At 35.2% G+C, this 13,070-nt stretch overlaps 1 protein-coding gene across 2 annotated transcripts in view; it reads left to right on the top strand.

Moving 5' to 3' along the window:
- The window catches only part of RNF128 (ring finger protein 128, E3 ubiquitin protein ligase), a 97,080-nt gene that overhangs the window by 68,939 nt on the left and 15,071 nt on the right, over positions 1 to 13,070 (top strand). For both annotated transcript variants that reach the window (XM_008072863.2, XM_008072862.1), the window contains exon 2: positions 2,605 to 2,852. In XM_008072863.2, the coding sequence (XP_008071054.1) occupies positions 2,605 to 2,852 (248 nt within the window). The remainder of the gene's footprint in view (positions 1 to 2,604; positions 2,853 to 13,070) is intronic.

Raw genomic sequence — 13,070 nt, 5'->3', positions numbered from 1 at the left:
GATTACAATCCCAAGGAGGGAGGCCGAGGTGAGTGGATTGCCTGAGCCCTTGGGTTCAAGACCTGCCCGGGCAACTTGGTGAGACCTCATCTCTACAATAAATCAAAAATTAGCCCAACGTGGTAGTGCGCACCTGTGGTTCCCACTACTTGGAAGACTGAGGTAGAAGGTTTGCCGGAGGTCAGCAGGTTGAGGCTGTGGTGGGAGCGTGCTACTGGACTCCAGTCTGGGTGACGGGGTGAAACTCCAACTCAAAACAAAAAACAACAAAAAAGAAATCTTTAAAATTATAATGTAGTTCAAATCCTAAATTTTAGAATTATCTGTGCTTTCAAAGATTATACAGGTTACAATATCAAGAATGAATGCTACATTATATAATTAATCAAAACTTTATAACCAGACGTTCTCCTGAAAGATGACTTATAGAGAAAAGGTAATGTCTGTGCTTTTAATGCCATAGTTAGAAATGTAAAGCCCCCAGATAAATAGAAAAACTACTCTGTGGCAAAATTACCAGTTCTTCAGACCCTTAGGGGTATTTAGGTCATATGCTCATACTGGAAGAAGATACAAAAAAAGGTATCTACATTTCAGACTCCTTTACTCTGTATTGCTTTTGAGATTTTTTTCCCCATGTAAATGAGAACAGAATGAGTCATTAACCTCTATCAAACTGAGTGATCATACATGAGTCAGTAAAGTAATAAAAGAGTTTTACTAAATGGCTATCATGTGTAAAAATAATGTCTTTTGGAACTGTAGAGATTTGTAATAATTTCCTTTGAATATAATTTGTAATTAATCACTTCAAATAGAGAATCTCTTAGCTATCATACGGTGAGATATTTCTTTTTTGGCCTCATCTTTTGAAGACTTTGGTTAATGGAGGCTGTCAATTTAAGGTATTATTTGAATAATAATTATACGTACATTGCCATTTAAGGTTTGTACCTTTAATTTGATAATTGGAAGTGCAAGTACTGTTTTAACATTGTACTTCTGTATTTAAATTCTAGTCTAAAGGTCCTTTTAGAGTCATGTGTGTGTGGTTGTATTTATTCCAGATTGGAGTTTGATTATTAACCTAGATTAGCACCTTAACCTAATATCAGTGGGCGATTTCTCTGGCTGGTAATACCCAAACATTCAAAGAGTTCTGTTCTTTTGCTTAAGATTATTGGTCTCAGGTCATACAAATTATAAGGAATATAAACCTTTATGAGCATTGGGATGGCGTGAGCAATCTGACATTCTCACAACATTGGGAAAGATAATGTTTATTCTTTGTTTTTTCCATAAAGCTTATACATTTGGTGGTAGAGAGTGAGGTATTACAGATATTAGACCTAGTAATAAACTTAATCTAATTTCAGGCTTGTCTTTAATTAGTGCTGAATAGAAATGCACATTTCTGTGTATCTTCATTGCTAACCTGATTAGGTCTGTGTAGAACCTTAGAATACCTTGGACAAATTTTATATTATTTTTGAGATCATGGAAAAAATGGAACATTATGGATATATATATAAGTCGTACATTTGAACTTGTAAACATTATTTGTCTGAAATTGCAATCCTAATGTGTAAATCTTTATACATTAATAGTGAGCTCATGCAAAGGCTTATCACCTTAGAAATTGGGAAATATGAGGTTAAATTCTTCTGTATTTTACAAATTTTAAATTCCTTAGAATGTAAGCCCTATTTACTACCATCCAGGGGATTCTTTGTCTTTAAGCAAGCCTTCATATAAGATGCAAATTGGTCCTCAAAGGCAATATTGTTGAATTATAGGTAGTTAATCTGAGGAGGGGGGAGGGGGAACGTGTTTGTATATAATAGCTTCCTTACTAAGCTATGAGTTCCATAAGGTCAGTGATCAATAATTAAAACTTACATGTGTTTATATCCCCTACAGTATATATACATGAGTGGGAACCAGAAACCAGGAATTTATTTATAAAAAATTGTGTATTTATTCTTACATGTTTAAACTTTGGTCACCTTCAAAGTACTCTCAGTTTAATGCAGTGCATCTAGCGAGACACTTTTTCAACTGCTTAAAACAGTGTTTGAACTCATCGACTTTGATGCCTCTTAGTGCTTCTACTTTTTTTGTTTCACCTCTTCCACATGGGCAAAATGTTTCCCTTTGAGGATTTTTTTCATTGGGGAAACAAACAAAAAATGTTGTTCAGGGCAAGATCAGGTGAATATGGAGGATGGCGCTCAGGGATCATGCTGTTTTTGGTCAAAAACTGCTGAACACTCAGCATGGTGTTGGCAAGTTGTTCATATAAACCACCCATCATGAAATGGCAAACACAGCCCCTCACAACAACACTGGTTGGTACACTGATGCTGATGGGGTCCTAGAACACTTACCTAGTGGGGGAAGTCTGTACTACAAAGGGCCCACCCTCCAAAAAATTATTCTAGATTTTTATATGTATATATGTAGTAGCTTCTCAAAAAATGTTAATTGAATAAATGAATATCCTTTATTTGTCTCATTGAGAGTCATTTAAAATTATTTTAACAATTGGATTTTTGTGCTAAGAATAATTTACCAAACTAAAACCAAGTTTGTTTACTTTCACAGGTGCAGGAGATATTGTTGCAATCATGATCGGCAATCTCAAAGGCACAAAAATTCTACACTCTATTCAAAGAAATATACAAGTAACAATGGTCATTGAAGTAGGGAAAAAACATGGCCCCTGGGTCAATCACTATTCAATTTTTTTTGTTTCTGTGTCCTTTTTTATTATTACGGCGGCAACTGTGGGCTACTTTATCTTTTATTCTGCTCGAAGATTACGGAATGCAAGAGCTCAAAGTAGGAAGCAGGTTTGTAATAGTCCTTTCTTCCAATTTTAAAATATTTTTACTGTTTTACTTGTAGTTTCAGTACCGTGTATTTTAATGTGCTTTACTTGCTAGACGATGATCTATGTATATGTTTTAAGAAATCTGGTAGTTTTTAAAAGTATGTCATTTTATCTTCTCAAATCTTTCATTTTCTGTATTTGTCAAGGAACTTAATCCTTCCTGATTAAATCTTCTACACCTCATTAGGAAACACAGTCAGCATTTAATTATATATGGGTGTAAATACATATGTTCTTTTAAATAAACTGATTTTTCTGAATTAAAAGAACATTTCATACATAATATAGAAAATTTAGAAGTTAGAAAGCACAAAGGAAAAAAAACTTCACCTGAAGCCTATAGTCACTGCCCAAAGGTAAACCACCATTATTTTACATGTATGTGTGTATTTGCAGGTGGGGAAATGGGCTCAGAAAAGAGACTAGGCCTGAGTATCACGAGAAGGCAGGTTTAAAGATTTAACTGTGTATGATATAGTGCAGGCTCCAGAGTCACATATTGGTGATTTCTACGAGATTATAACATTATATAAAGAAGTACAAAGTATAGGAATAATAGAGCAAAAGTACCAAAGCATTATTGAATGGGCAAGGACCTAAGGTTGTGTGGCATTCATTCTACCACCTTTAAAATATCCTCACTTCTATCCTTACCCAGCTTAAATTGTGTGGTCGCTCCCATACATGCATCTTTAATTCCCTTGGTCCTTCTCTCTCTTTCTTCAACTTGCTGGCAAAACCCAACCCTGGTTAAATCCTACTTCCCACCTACTTTTTGCCTACACCTTGCACAGCTGAAGTAACAGAAAAGATTACTGACTAATCTCACTTTAAACAGAAAAGATTACTGACTAATCTCACTTTAAATTGACCAAAAACTCAGAGTGGGTTCTTATTACTGCCTAGGAATCACACTATGTTTTCTTATAGCCCTTTACTCTCCTACTTTTGACTAATCATACATGTTCCTTTCTCCTTAAGCCTCCAACACCTCCTTTAACTTTACTCTCAACTTGTATCTTATTCCACTGAGAAAGTTGAAGCAACCGAGTGTTTTTCCACATCTATTCGTCTATTTGCATCTGAGTGTATCCTGCTCTTCTGCTTTGTCTTCTGTTATTATGGATTATGTGTTCCTTTTCAAAGGTCACCTCTTTCACTTGCACACGTGGTAACCTTTTTGTCTTTTGTATACTCAAGGACATCACTCCAGCAATTGTCTTCTCTCACTCTCCTACTTCAGCAATTTCTCCCTCTCCTCTGAATCTTTCCCATCAACACATAAACATAGTATTGCTCCCATCTTCAAAAGATTTTCTCTTGACTCCAGGCCAGAAACCTTGGAATTAGTCTTTATTCCTCTCTCTCTCTCTCTCTCTCTCTCTCTCTCTCTCTCTCTCTCTCTCGTACTTCACATATAAACTGTATCAGCAAATCCTGTTGATTATATATCCAGAATCCGATTATTTCTCCCGACCTCCCAAAACACCATTATTTTGTACCTTCTCCTCATTTGAGGTATTCTTAATATAACAGCAGAATGGTGTGCCAGTTCTCCAGAATACTTAGTAGGGATTTAATGCTTTTAGATAATATTATATAGTAGAGGCAACAGAATAAATGTTTCTATGTGCTGAAAAGTTCCTCCAAAGGCAACTTTCTGGCCACCTCTTGAACTCTTTTTTCAATAAGTAAAAAGGAAGTCAATTTATTTAGGAGGTGGGGAGAGCAGTGAGGGCTCTTATATAGCAAGAGAGTTTATTGAATTTGGAAATAAATGAGGAATTGAAAATTTTAAATAAAAACTTCATAAAGATTAGATACTGGCATATGATAGTGATAGTTATCTCGATATTTAAAGTTAATTGACTTCTGTCCTTCTCCTCAGAGAAGCAGTTTATCACATTGGCGGCAGGTTCAGCCTGTTACTAGCTGTGATCAAAAAGATAAGATTCCTGTCCCAGGCCACTCAATAGTTTCACATTGTGTTAATATTTGACATTTATATATTGTGCTATTTTTATCTGTGAGGCTAGAAAGAAATTGGTATCCAGTATGACTAACTATTCAAAGGTTTTAATTACAATGACAAGAGTCTTTAATTTGCATGTGTGCATGGTGGGGTATGTGTTTCTGTGTTCTTGGTGCTATTATAAATTTATTAACATAGCATTAAGCCCCATCAGCAAGTAATAAGGTTTATAAAAAACTTTGGTGTTATGCAGCTTCATTGGACATTTAGCTCTGGTGTCATTGTTTAAGAAATTTTCATAGTTTATAATATATTCTATGAAAATTAATCTCTGTAGAAATGGTCAAGAATAGCATTAAAGCTTCTCATCTATAAGAGAAGTCTTTCGAAAGAGCTTTTAAAAATTACTTAGTGGACTATATCTGTTTATTCTTTGGGGATTAAAAGATTTAAATATATGACTGGCAATCCCTTTTGCTTGTAAATATTTGAGAGTGCTAGAATTTCATTTGCATATTTAATTTTCATGACTCCTATTTGTTTTTAAAGGGTAGAACTTAATGCATTGCTAGTTATAACTATGACTAAGCATGTAACTGCATTATCTTCACTTTACTGGTAGAAATGATGAACCTGAGTTATGGAAACTTACCTTTATTAGAATATTAGGAAAAATTATGATATTCAGGAATTTCTTCCTTCTGAAGACTGTGATGCATAGTATATAATGTCAGGCAAACTGATAACAGTGTAACCATAAATTTTGATGACTAAATGCTCAGTTGAGCCCCCCAGATGTAATAATGGCCTGGTATATCATAGTGTGATGTGTAAGAACATACATCATCCGTTTTTGTGGGTTGAAAGCTTTTAAACAGGATGAAAAGTATTGATGGATTATAAACGATAATAATGTTAGGCAATACAAGTCGGTTCCCATTGGGAAAAACCCTAAGTTGAGACAAGGAAGACTGTGTGAGACCTTATGGCGTATTCAGGCAACTACACTTGGGAGCAACCACTTACACTTGACTCTACCATGGGACACCAAACATTTTGTGAAACAGGACATGTATCTTAATTGTATTCAAGCAGTTAATACTCAATGGCAACAACGAATGTGTTAGGTTAAACACTGGCCAGTGAAACAAACGAGAGCTCTAGATGAAAGAGGAGCTGGCCTAAGTATCATAGGAAAAGCTGAATTTACTTTTATTGAATAGTGACTTTCAGAAGAAAATGATTTACTAACTGAAACAGACAGATTGGAAAGAATCATCTTCCAAGAAGAGAAAAAAGAATGGGTATCCACTTGGAAAGTTGATAAAGCCTTGATAAAAATGGTCACACAAACCCAACATATAGTGCTAGAGAATGCTGAGTCAACAATGGGAAAGAGAATATACCCAACACAACAGAGTCTATTAACTATATATATGAGGGCCCAAGTAGGCATGGAATAATGGTCTTCCAATTTTAGCTGTGGAAGCTCAAACAGAGAATCTTTGAGGTATATGCAGATCCCCAAACTTATAAAAATTGGGAGGGTAGAAATTGCAACTTACATTGCTGATCTCTGACTGATCTTGACCAAAGGATGGACCAAAATAAGACTAGTGAGAATAGAACTAATTCTGAGTGACACCTATGTACTCCCCAAGGGAGAGAAATGGCCTTCCTGCACAACACTTAATGGGAACCTATAACTGTATAACAATATGAGTTGAAACAAACTATTAGCTTTGTCCCCAGCTAACATGGAACTTAGAAGTGACAGAATAATTGCCACTGGTGGCAGCACTTGTTCATAGTAATATCTGGTATATGGGCAAAGGCCAATTCTTTTAGGAAACTTTAATAAATACTTCTATGATACTTCCTGTTTTGTTTTTGTTTTTGTTATTTTTTGTAATCAAACCAAACTGTATCATAACCATGCTCTGATATGGTGTAATACTGGTATTTTTGGTAAGATTCAGCTACCTTGTATAAATAATTCAAATGTATTTGGAAAATTGAACTAAAAGCTACTCAGGATATAATACCAAGGGAAAGTAATTGGCCTCAAGAAGAATTAAAATGATTCAGTTCATTACTATGTTAAAAAGCTCAAAGTTCAAGTGACCATAGATTAAGAGAATAAATGGATAACTAAATTGGCATAACAATATAAAGATGTTTGTGACTATCTTATAAACTAGATAAGTTGTTCCTTTGAGCCTATTTCCACCCATCATTGGTTTCTGTAAGTATTAGATATACTTATATTATTCTTATGGCACCTTACATATAAATATTGTACTAACTGAACCCTATATACAACTGATCCTTGAACAACACGGATTTGAACTACATAGATTCACTTACACACAAATTTTCTTCCACTTCTGCCACCTCTGAGATAGCAAGGCCATCCCCTCCTCTTCCTCCTCCTCAGCCTACTCATTGTAAAGACAGTAAGGATGGAGACTTTTATGATGATCCACTTCCACTTAATGAATGGTAAATATATTTTCTCTTCCTCGTGATTTTCTTAATAGCATTCTTCCTCCAGATTACTTTAAGAGTACACTATATAATATGTGTAACATACAAAATATGTATTAATCAATGTTATTGGTAAAGCTTCTAGTCAACAGCAGGCTATAAGTTGTTAACTGTTGGGGGAAATCAAAAGGTCTTTGTGGATTTTTAACTGTGTGGAGGTCATTGCCCCTAACTCCCACATTGTTTAAGGGTCAACTGTGTATAATACGCTATATTATAAATACTGTGCAACTATACTAAATACTGTACTAACTGAAGCAATAATATATAAATACTTTACTAACAGTTACTATACTAACTACAGTATTGTGAAAAGGCTTTGACCAAGGACAGGGGTTTGGATTGTGAGGAAAGAGGTAACACAACAGATCGTTTTTTTCCTTACATGTCCCCAAGGGAACCGTGATTGGCCCTTGGCCAACCCTGGGAATGTGACTCTCAAAGTGTTCTTTATGTTAGTGATTGATGGTTTTGTTATATATACCTGGAGCAATGGACCATGTTGTGCCAGCCTGTCAGAGTTTCTTTGCACAACAATCAAGATTGATGATATTCTGGTTTCATTATTGGGGTTCTGAGTTTCGAGCAACATGGCCAATTGCTAGCAGGATGTACCCAGTAACCAGTACTACCATCTGAGTCTTGGACCCCGATACTCAACTTGGCTTCCTGGGCAGAAATATCCTACATGTTTCTGTACTTAACTGCCAGAGAAATAGCACTCCTGTGTGCTTTCAGACAAGGAAAGACTAGGATATATTAATATTTTAAAATTTGTACTTGAACTTAAAACATTACTAAAAATTATGTGAATTATTTCTGGTTACATTAAGTTTTCTCTACTCCACTACTACACAAAATTAACTGGAAGATTCACTGGGTGCCTGAATATTGTACTACTATCAACCTATACACATTTGTGGTTGGTGTGTTTGTATATATGTATGTATTCCTGTCTAAATTTGAGGATAGTTCAGGGCCTTTTGCAATACCTTGATAATTTTGACTGTTACATAGAAAAAGAAAATTAAATCTTATCTAAGAAGGACCTAGTTTTACACTCTTTCTTTTGACTTTCTCATTGAACAGAAGGAGTTTATATAACTTATAATGGGTCTCAGGATTTGTATATATTCACTTACACTAATTTTACATTTATGTCACTAATTCTTTTTTCCATCTTTATTGAGGTATAATTGACAAATAAAAATTGTATATGTATAAGGTGTGCAACATGATGATTTTATATACATATACATTGTGAAATGATTACCATAATTTAAAAATAATTTTGTTTTTTTTTTTTTTGAGTTTTCACTCTGTTGCCCAGACTGGAATGTAGTGGTATGATCACAACTCACCACAGCCTCCATTAAACTCCTAGGCTCAAGCAATCCTCCGCCTCAGCCTTCTGAGTAGCTGAGGCTAGAGGGATACACCACCATGCCTGGCTAATTTTTTGATTTTTCATAGAGACAAGGTCTTGCTATGTTGCCTAGCCTTGTCTTGAACTCCTGGGCTCAAGCAATTTTAGCAATCTTGGCCTCCCAAAGCTCTGGGATTATAGGAGTGAGCCACCACACATGGCCCCCATAATCAAATTAATTATCACATCCATCACCACACAGTTGCATGTGTGGGGGAGGGGGTGAGGACACTAAAGATCTACTCTCTTAGCAAATTTTAAGTCAACTATGCTGTGCATCAGATTCCTAGAATGTATTCATCTAAAAATGTTGGATTCATAGAAGTAGAGAGCAGAATGGTGGATGATAGAAGATGGGGGTAGGGGAAATGGGGATATGTTGGTCAAAGGGAACAAACTTGCAGTTATTTCACTAAATCTAATTCTAATTCTATTGTCTGTCTTCAAAAAATGCTATAATCTGAGCTATAGCCTATCTAGTGAGCAAATTCTACCTTTCTCAATGGCTCTTCATTTTAGTGCATTTTCTAACGCTGCTCAATACTCATCTTCGTGGGAGTGGTCTGCACTCTTATTTATTCCCTCATCTGTAGTTCCATAGATTTGTGGAAAGCTGTTTTATAGCCTGCACCTTCTCTTACCTGTAGGACACGTTCATATTGTGAATAGGTTTTAATTGAACAAAGTATATTTATTTTTTCTCATATTGTAAACAGCCATATGGCTCAGACATTGATTTTGTTCTTAGGAATATTATCTGAGGAAAAGATCCTCTTAACTATAATTCTTGCTTTTAAATATCTTCTGTTATAAAAACTCTTAGCCGAATTTTTATGAAAATGTTTATTTTTAAAAGGTGGTGACTTGAGTACAGAAAAATCTAGCTTGCTTATATCTCTCCTCCTTTCTTGCTTTTGTACACCCTGCCCCCCATCAATTAGTAATTAAGTGTGATTGCATACCTAATGTTAGTCATATGGCTTTTGGTTAAGCTAAAAACTGAAAGGCCTAGGACAAACAACCAGGCTGAAAAATCACTAGACTGAAACATATATTTTACCTGATTGGATATAAATACACAAATTAACTAGGTAGGCTGTCTTTGCATTCGCTGTAATTTTAAAATTGAACATTGTAATAAAGAACAATCATTCATTTGACTTTTCATTTTTAGCCCCAAAAAATTCCCACTTAGAACCAAAAAACAAAAACAAAACCTATGTAGTTGAGATTCTTCAGTATTAGAGCCACTGCAGCTTTGAATTAGTCAGGATAGTGACATTAAGCTTTTGTTAAGAAAAGTGGCCAACAACCAGCTTGTTTGAATCAGTCTTCAACTCTACTGTCAAATATTGTTAAACCAGGCTGTTGATATAACATACTTGTTTTTAAAAAATTCCCCAAATCATAGTAAGTAGCCAATTTAGGAAGAATTTCAAGATTGGATAATAGCTAACTTTGAGGGTTTTTTTCTTTTTCTTTTTAATTTATCTTCTTCACAAGGAATGTGAAGCCTTTTAAAGACTTCTTTGCTATTACACAAAGGAGGCAGTGTGCTATAGTGGAGAGATCATGAGCTTTACAGCCAGATAGAACCTGGACTGGAATTGAGTCACAGCTCTACGACTAACCAGCTGCCTGGACTTTAGTCGAGCTCTGAACCTTTCTTTTCTTCTCTATAAACCTTGGATATTAAAATACCTACTTCACAAGGTAGTTTATGATTAAACAAAATGACACATGTAAAAAGCTTAGCGCCAAATACCTGGTAGTGGCCCAATAAATGTTCTCTAAGCCTTTTCGCCCCAAATTTAGTGGAATACAGGCTTTTAATAAGTAAAGCTGAGAAGTGTCTTGGATGAGAAAATAATAAAATCCATTTACATTTTTTAAGTTCAGAAAATAATTCTTGAGCAACTACTAGTCACTGAATTTTTTTTAGTATTATTAAGACCTAGTCTTCCCAGCTACTCACAATCTAGTAATAGAGGAAGAAGACATATGAATAATACAATTACAGAACAGGATAAGAGGTGCAAACCATGTGCTATTGGAATTTATAGGGTAAGAGGTAATTCTGATGTGATGGCAAGGCATTGGAAAATAATCCAATGTAATTTGTATAACAATGTAGATATGAAATTCTATTTTTAAGAAAAAAATATTAATTACAGTTTGCATTGGGGCATATTATTTCTAAATGTTAAGGTATATTTGGCACTCACAAGTTGACTTAGATAATATTGTCCAAACATATGTATTTAATATAAACCACTTGGTCCTAATGCTGCTCTCATATTTCAATTTTTTTGAGGAAGGAATACATCTTCACTTTTGTTATCAGTGTGACCGTGAAATATTTTGAATACTAACAGCAGTTTTTTAAGTGACCTTCATTCAAACTCTAAAAATATATTTTGTGCTTTTGATCAAAATCACTTATCTTGCATCTATACTTAAAGAAAATGACTTTGCTTTTCTTTATTTAAACTCAGTAGCAGCTATTGAAAATATCCAAATTTCCCCTTAAACAAAATTTCAAGACTGATTTGTTAAACATGAGTTCATACTATGCTGCAAATCTTTTAGAGATCCTTTATAATCAAGTTCCTTGCTTAGCATCTTCTAGCATCATAGATTTTGCCCTATTTTGTTGTTGTTGTTGTTGTTGTTGTTTGCATTCTCTCCCCACCATCTTTTTTTAGCATTGGTCTTAATGTAAGTTCTATTGTTCTCCTGGGCATAGACTCAGACATTATATATACTTTCTCTTTGATCCCACACCTCAAATTAATTTGGTGTATTACAATCTTGCCTGTAGTTAAGGAAGGTATATTCAGCATTCATCCTAATAAATTGATAAGCTTTAATACTGGAGACACAGACACTTATACTGTGGTGAATGGAATATTTTGGAATGAGAAATAAGACTATGTAGACTTAATCAAGTAAATACCCTAGAGAGGCATCATTTCTTTATGAGTACATTTCCCCAATTGTGTTACAGAGCTTCTTTCCCAAACCTAATTTAGAATTGCTTTAAAGACAAAAAACAAAATGATTGTCAAAGACTTATCAACTACATTACCTTTTTTTCCTGTGTTTCCTCTTGTTGGCTCTATTTTTTCTCATTTACATGCTTCTCCTCTTTATGTCTAAGTGACTCGTGATATATGTGAAAAGAAAATAGTGAAGTTTAGATGTCTGAACCAGGGCCAGGACATTGTAGGCATACTGGAAGGATCACCACAGTTTGAAAGACCATAAAATCCAGGAGCTGGAAAAACGTCAAAAGATACCTGAGTTATGATTATATTGTAATGGACTCGGGATATGAAGAGCAGAGTTCTAGTGCCAGCTCTATCAATTAGAGGCTACATGCCCTTTTGGATGTTATTTTATTTTGTTTGTTTGTTTGTTTGTTTGTTTACTTATTTGTTGAGTCCGGATCTCACTCTGTAACCCAGGCTGGAGTACAGAGGCACAATCATGGCTCACCGCAGCATCGAATTCCTGAGTTTTAAGAGATCCTTCCACCTGAGCTTCTCAAGTAGCTGGGACTACGGGCGTGCCACCACACTAAGTTAGTTTTATTTTATTTTAGTGTTGTAGAGACGAGGTCTTGCTATATTGCCCAAGCTGGTCTCGAACTTCTGGGCTCAAGCAGTTTTCCTGCCTCGACCTCACAAAGTGAGCCACCATACCAGCCGTTACTTTACTTTTTCAAGGCTCCAATGGCCCATCTTTAAAATGAGGATATTACCTTCTTTAGTGGGTTGTTGTGAGGATTAATTGAGGGAATTGGTATCAAACATTATTTTAAACTGTATAAACTGTATAAATATAAGGAAGTAGTAGTACTAGCACCCTGCTCCAAGCCACAATCAAAACAGATGGCTACCTTGATATCACTCTGGGCCTCACTGGCTGAGGCTAACCAACTCTGATATTTGAGCAAGGCATTCTTCCTCTTTGGGTGCCAGTTTTTTCTTATCTGTCAAGCTAGATGTCAGACTAGATGACCTAAAGACCCTACATGTACCTCTGTTCACTATCACTCTATTATTTACTTATGATGCAACTAACAAAATAGAATAGATTTGTGCTCAATATAAAGTTCTATCATAGAATTCCCCATTTAGCTCACACTTACATCCAAAAATGGGAATAAAAGGGCCCCAATCAGCACTTCTTTCCTTCTTAGGATCTTGACCTTCCTGTTGATGGTTTCT

This window comes from Carlito syrichta, unplaced genomic scaffold (genome assembly GCF_000164805.1).
Source record: "Carlito syrichta isolate Samal-C Ts95f unplaced genomic scaffold, Tarsius_syrichta-2.0.1 Scaffold315473, whole genome shotgun sequence".
Taxonomy (NCBI): Eukaryota; Metazoa; Chordata; class Mammalia; order Primates; family Tarsiidae; genus Carlito; species Carlito syrichta.
This window is presented reverse-complemented; position numbering and strand designations above follow the sequence as displayed.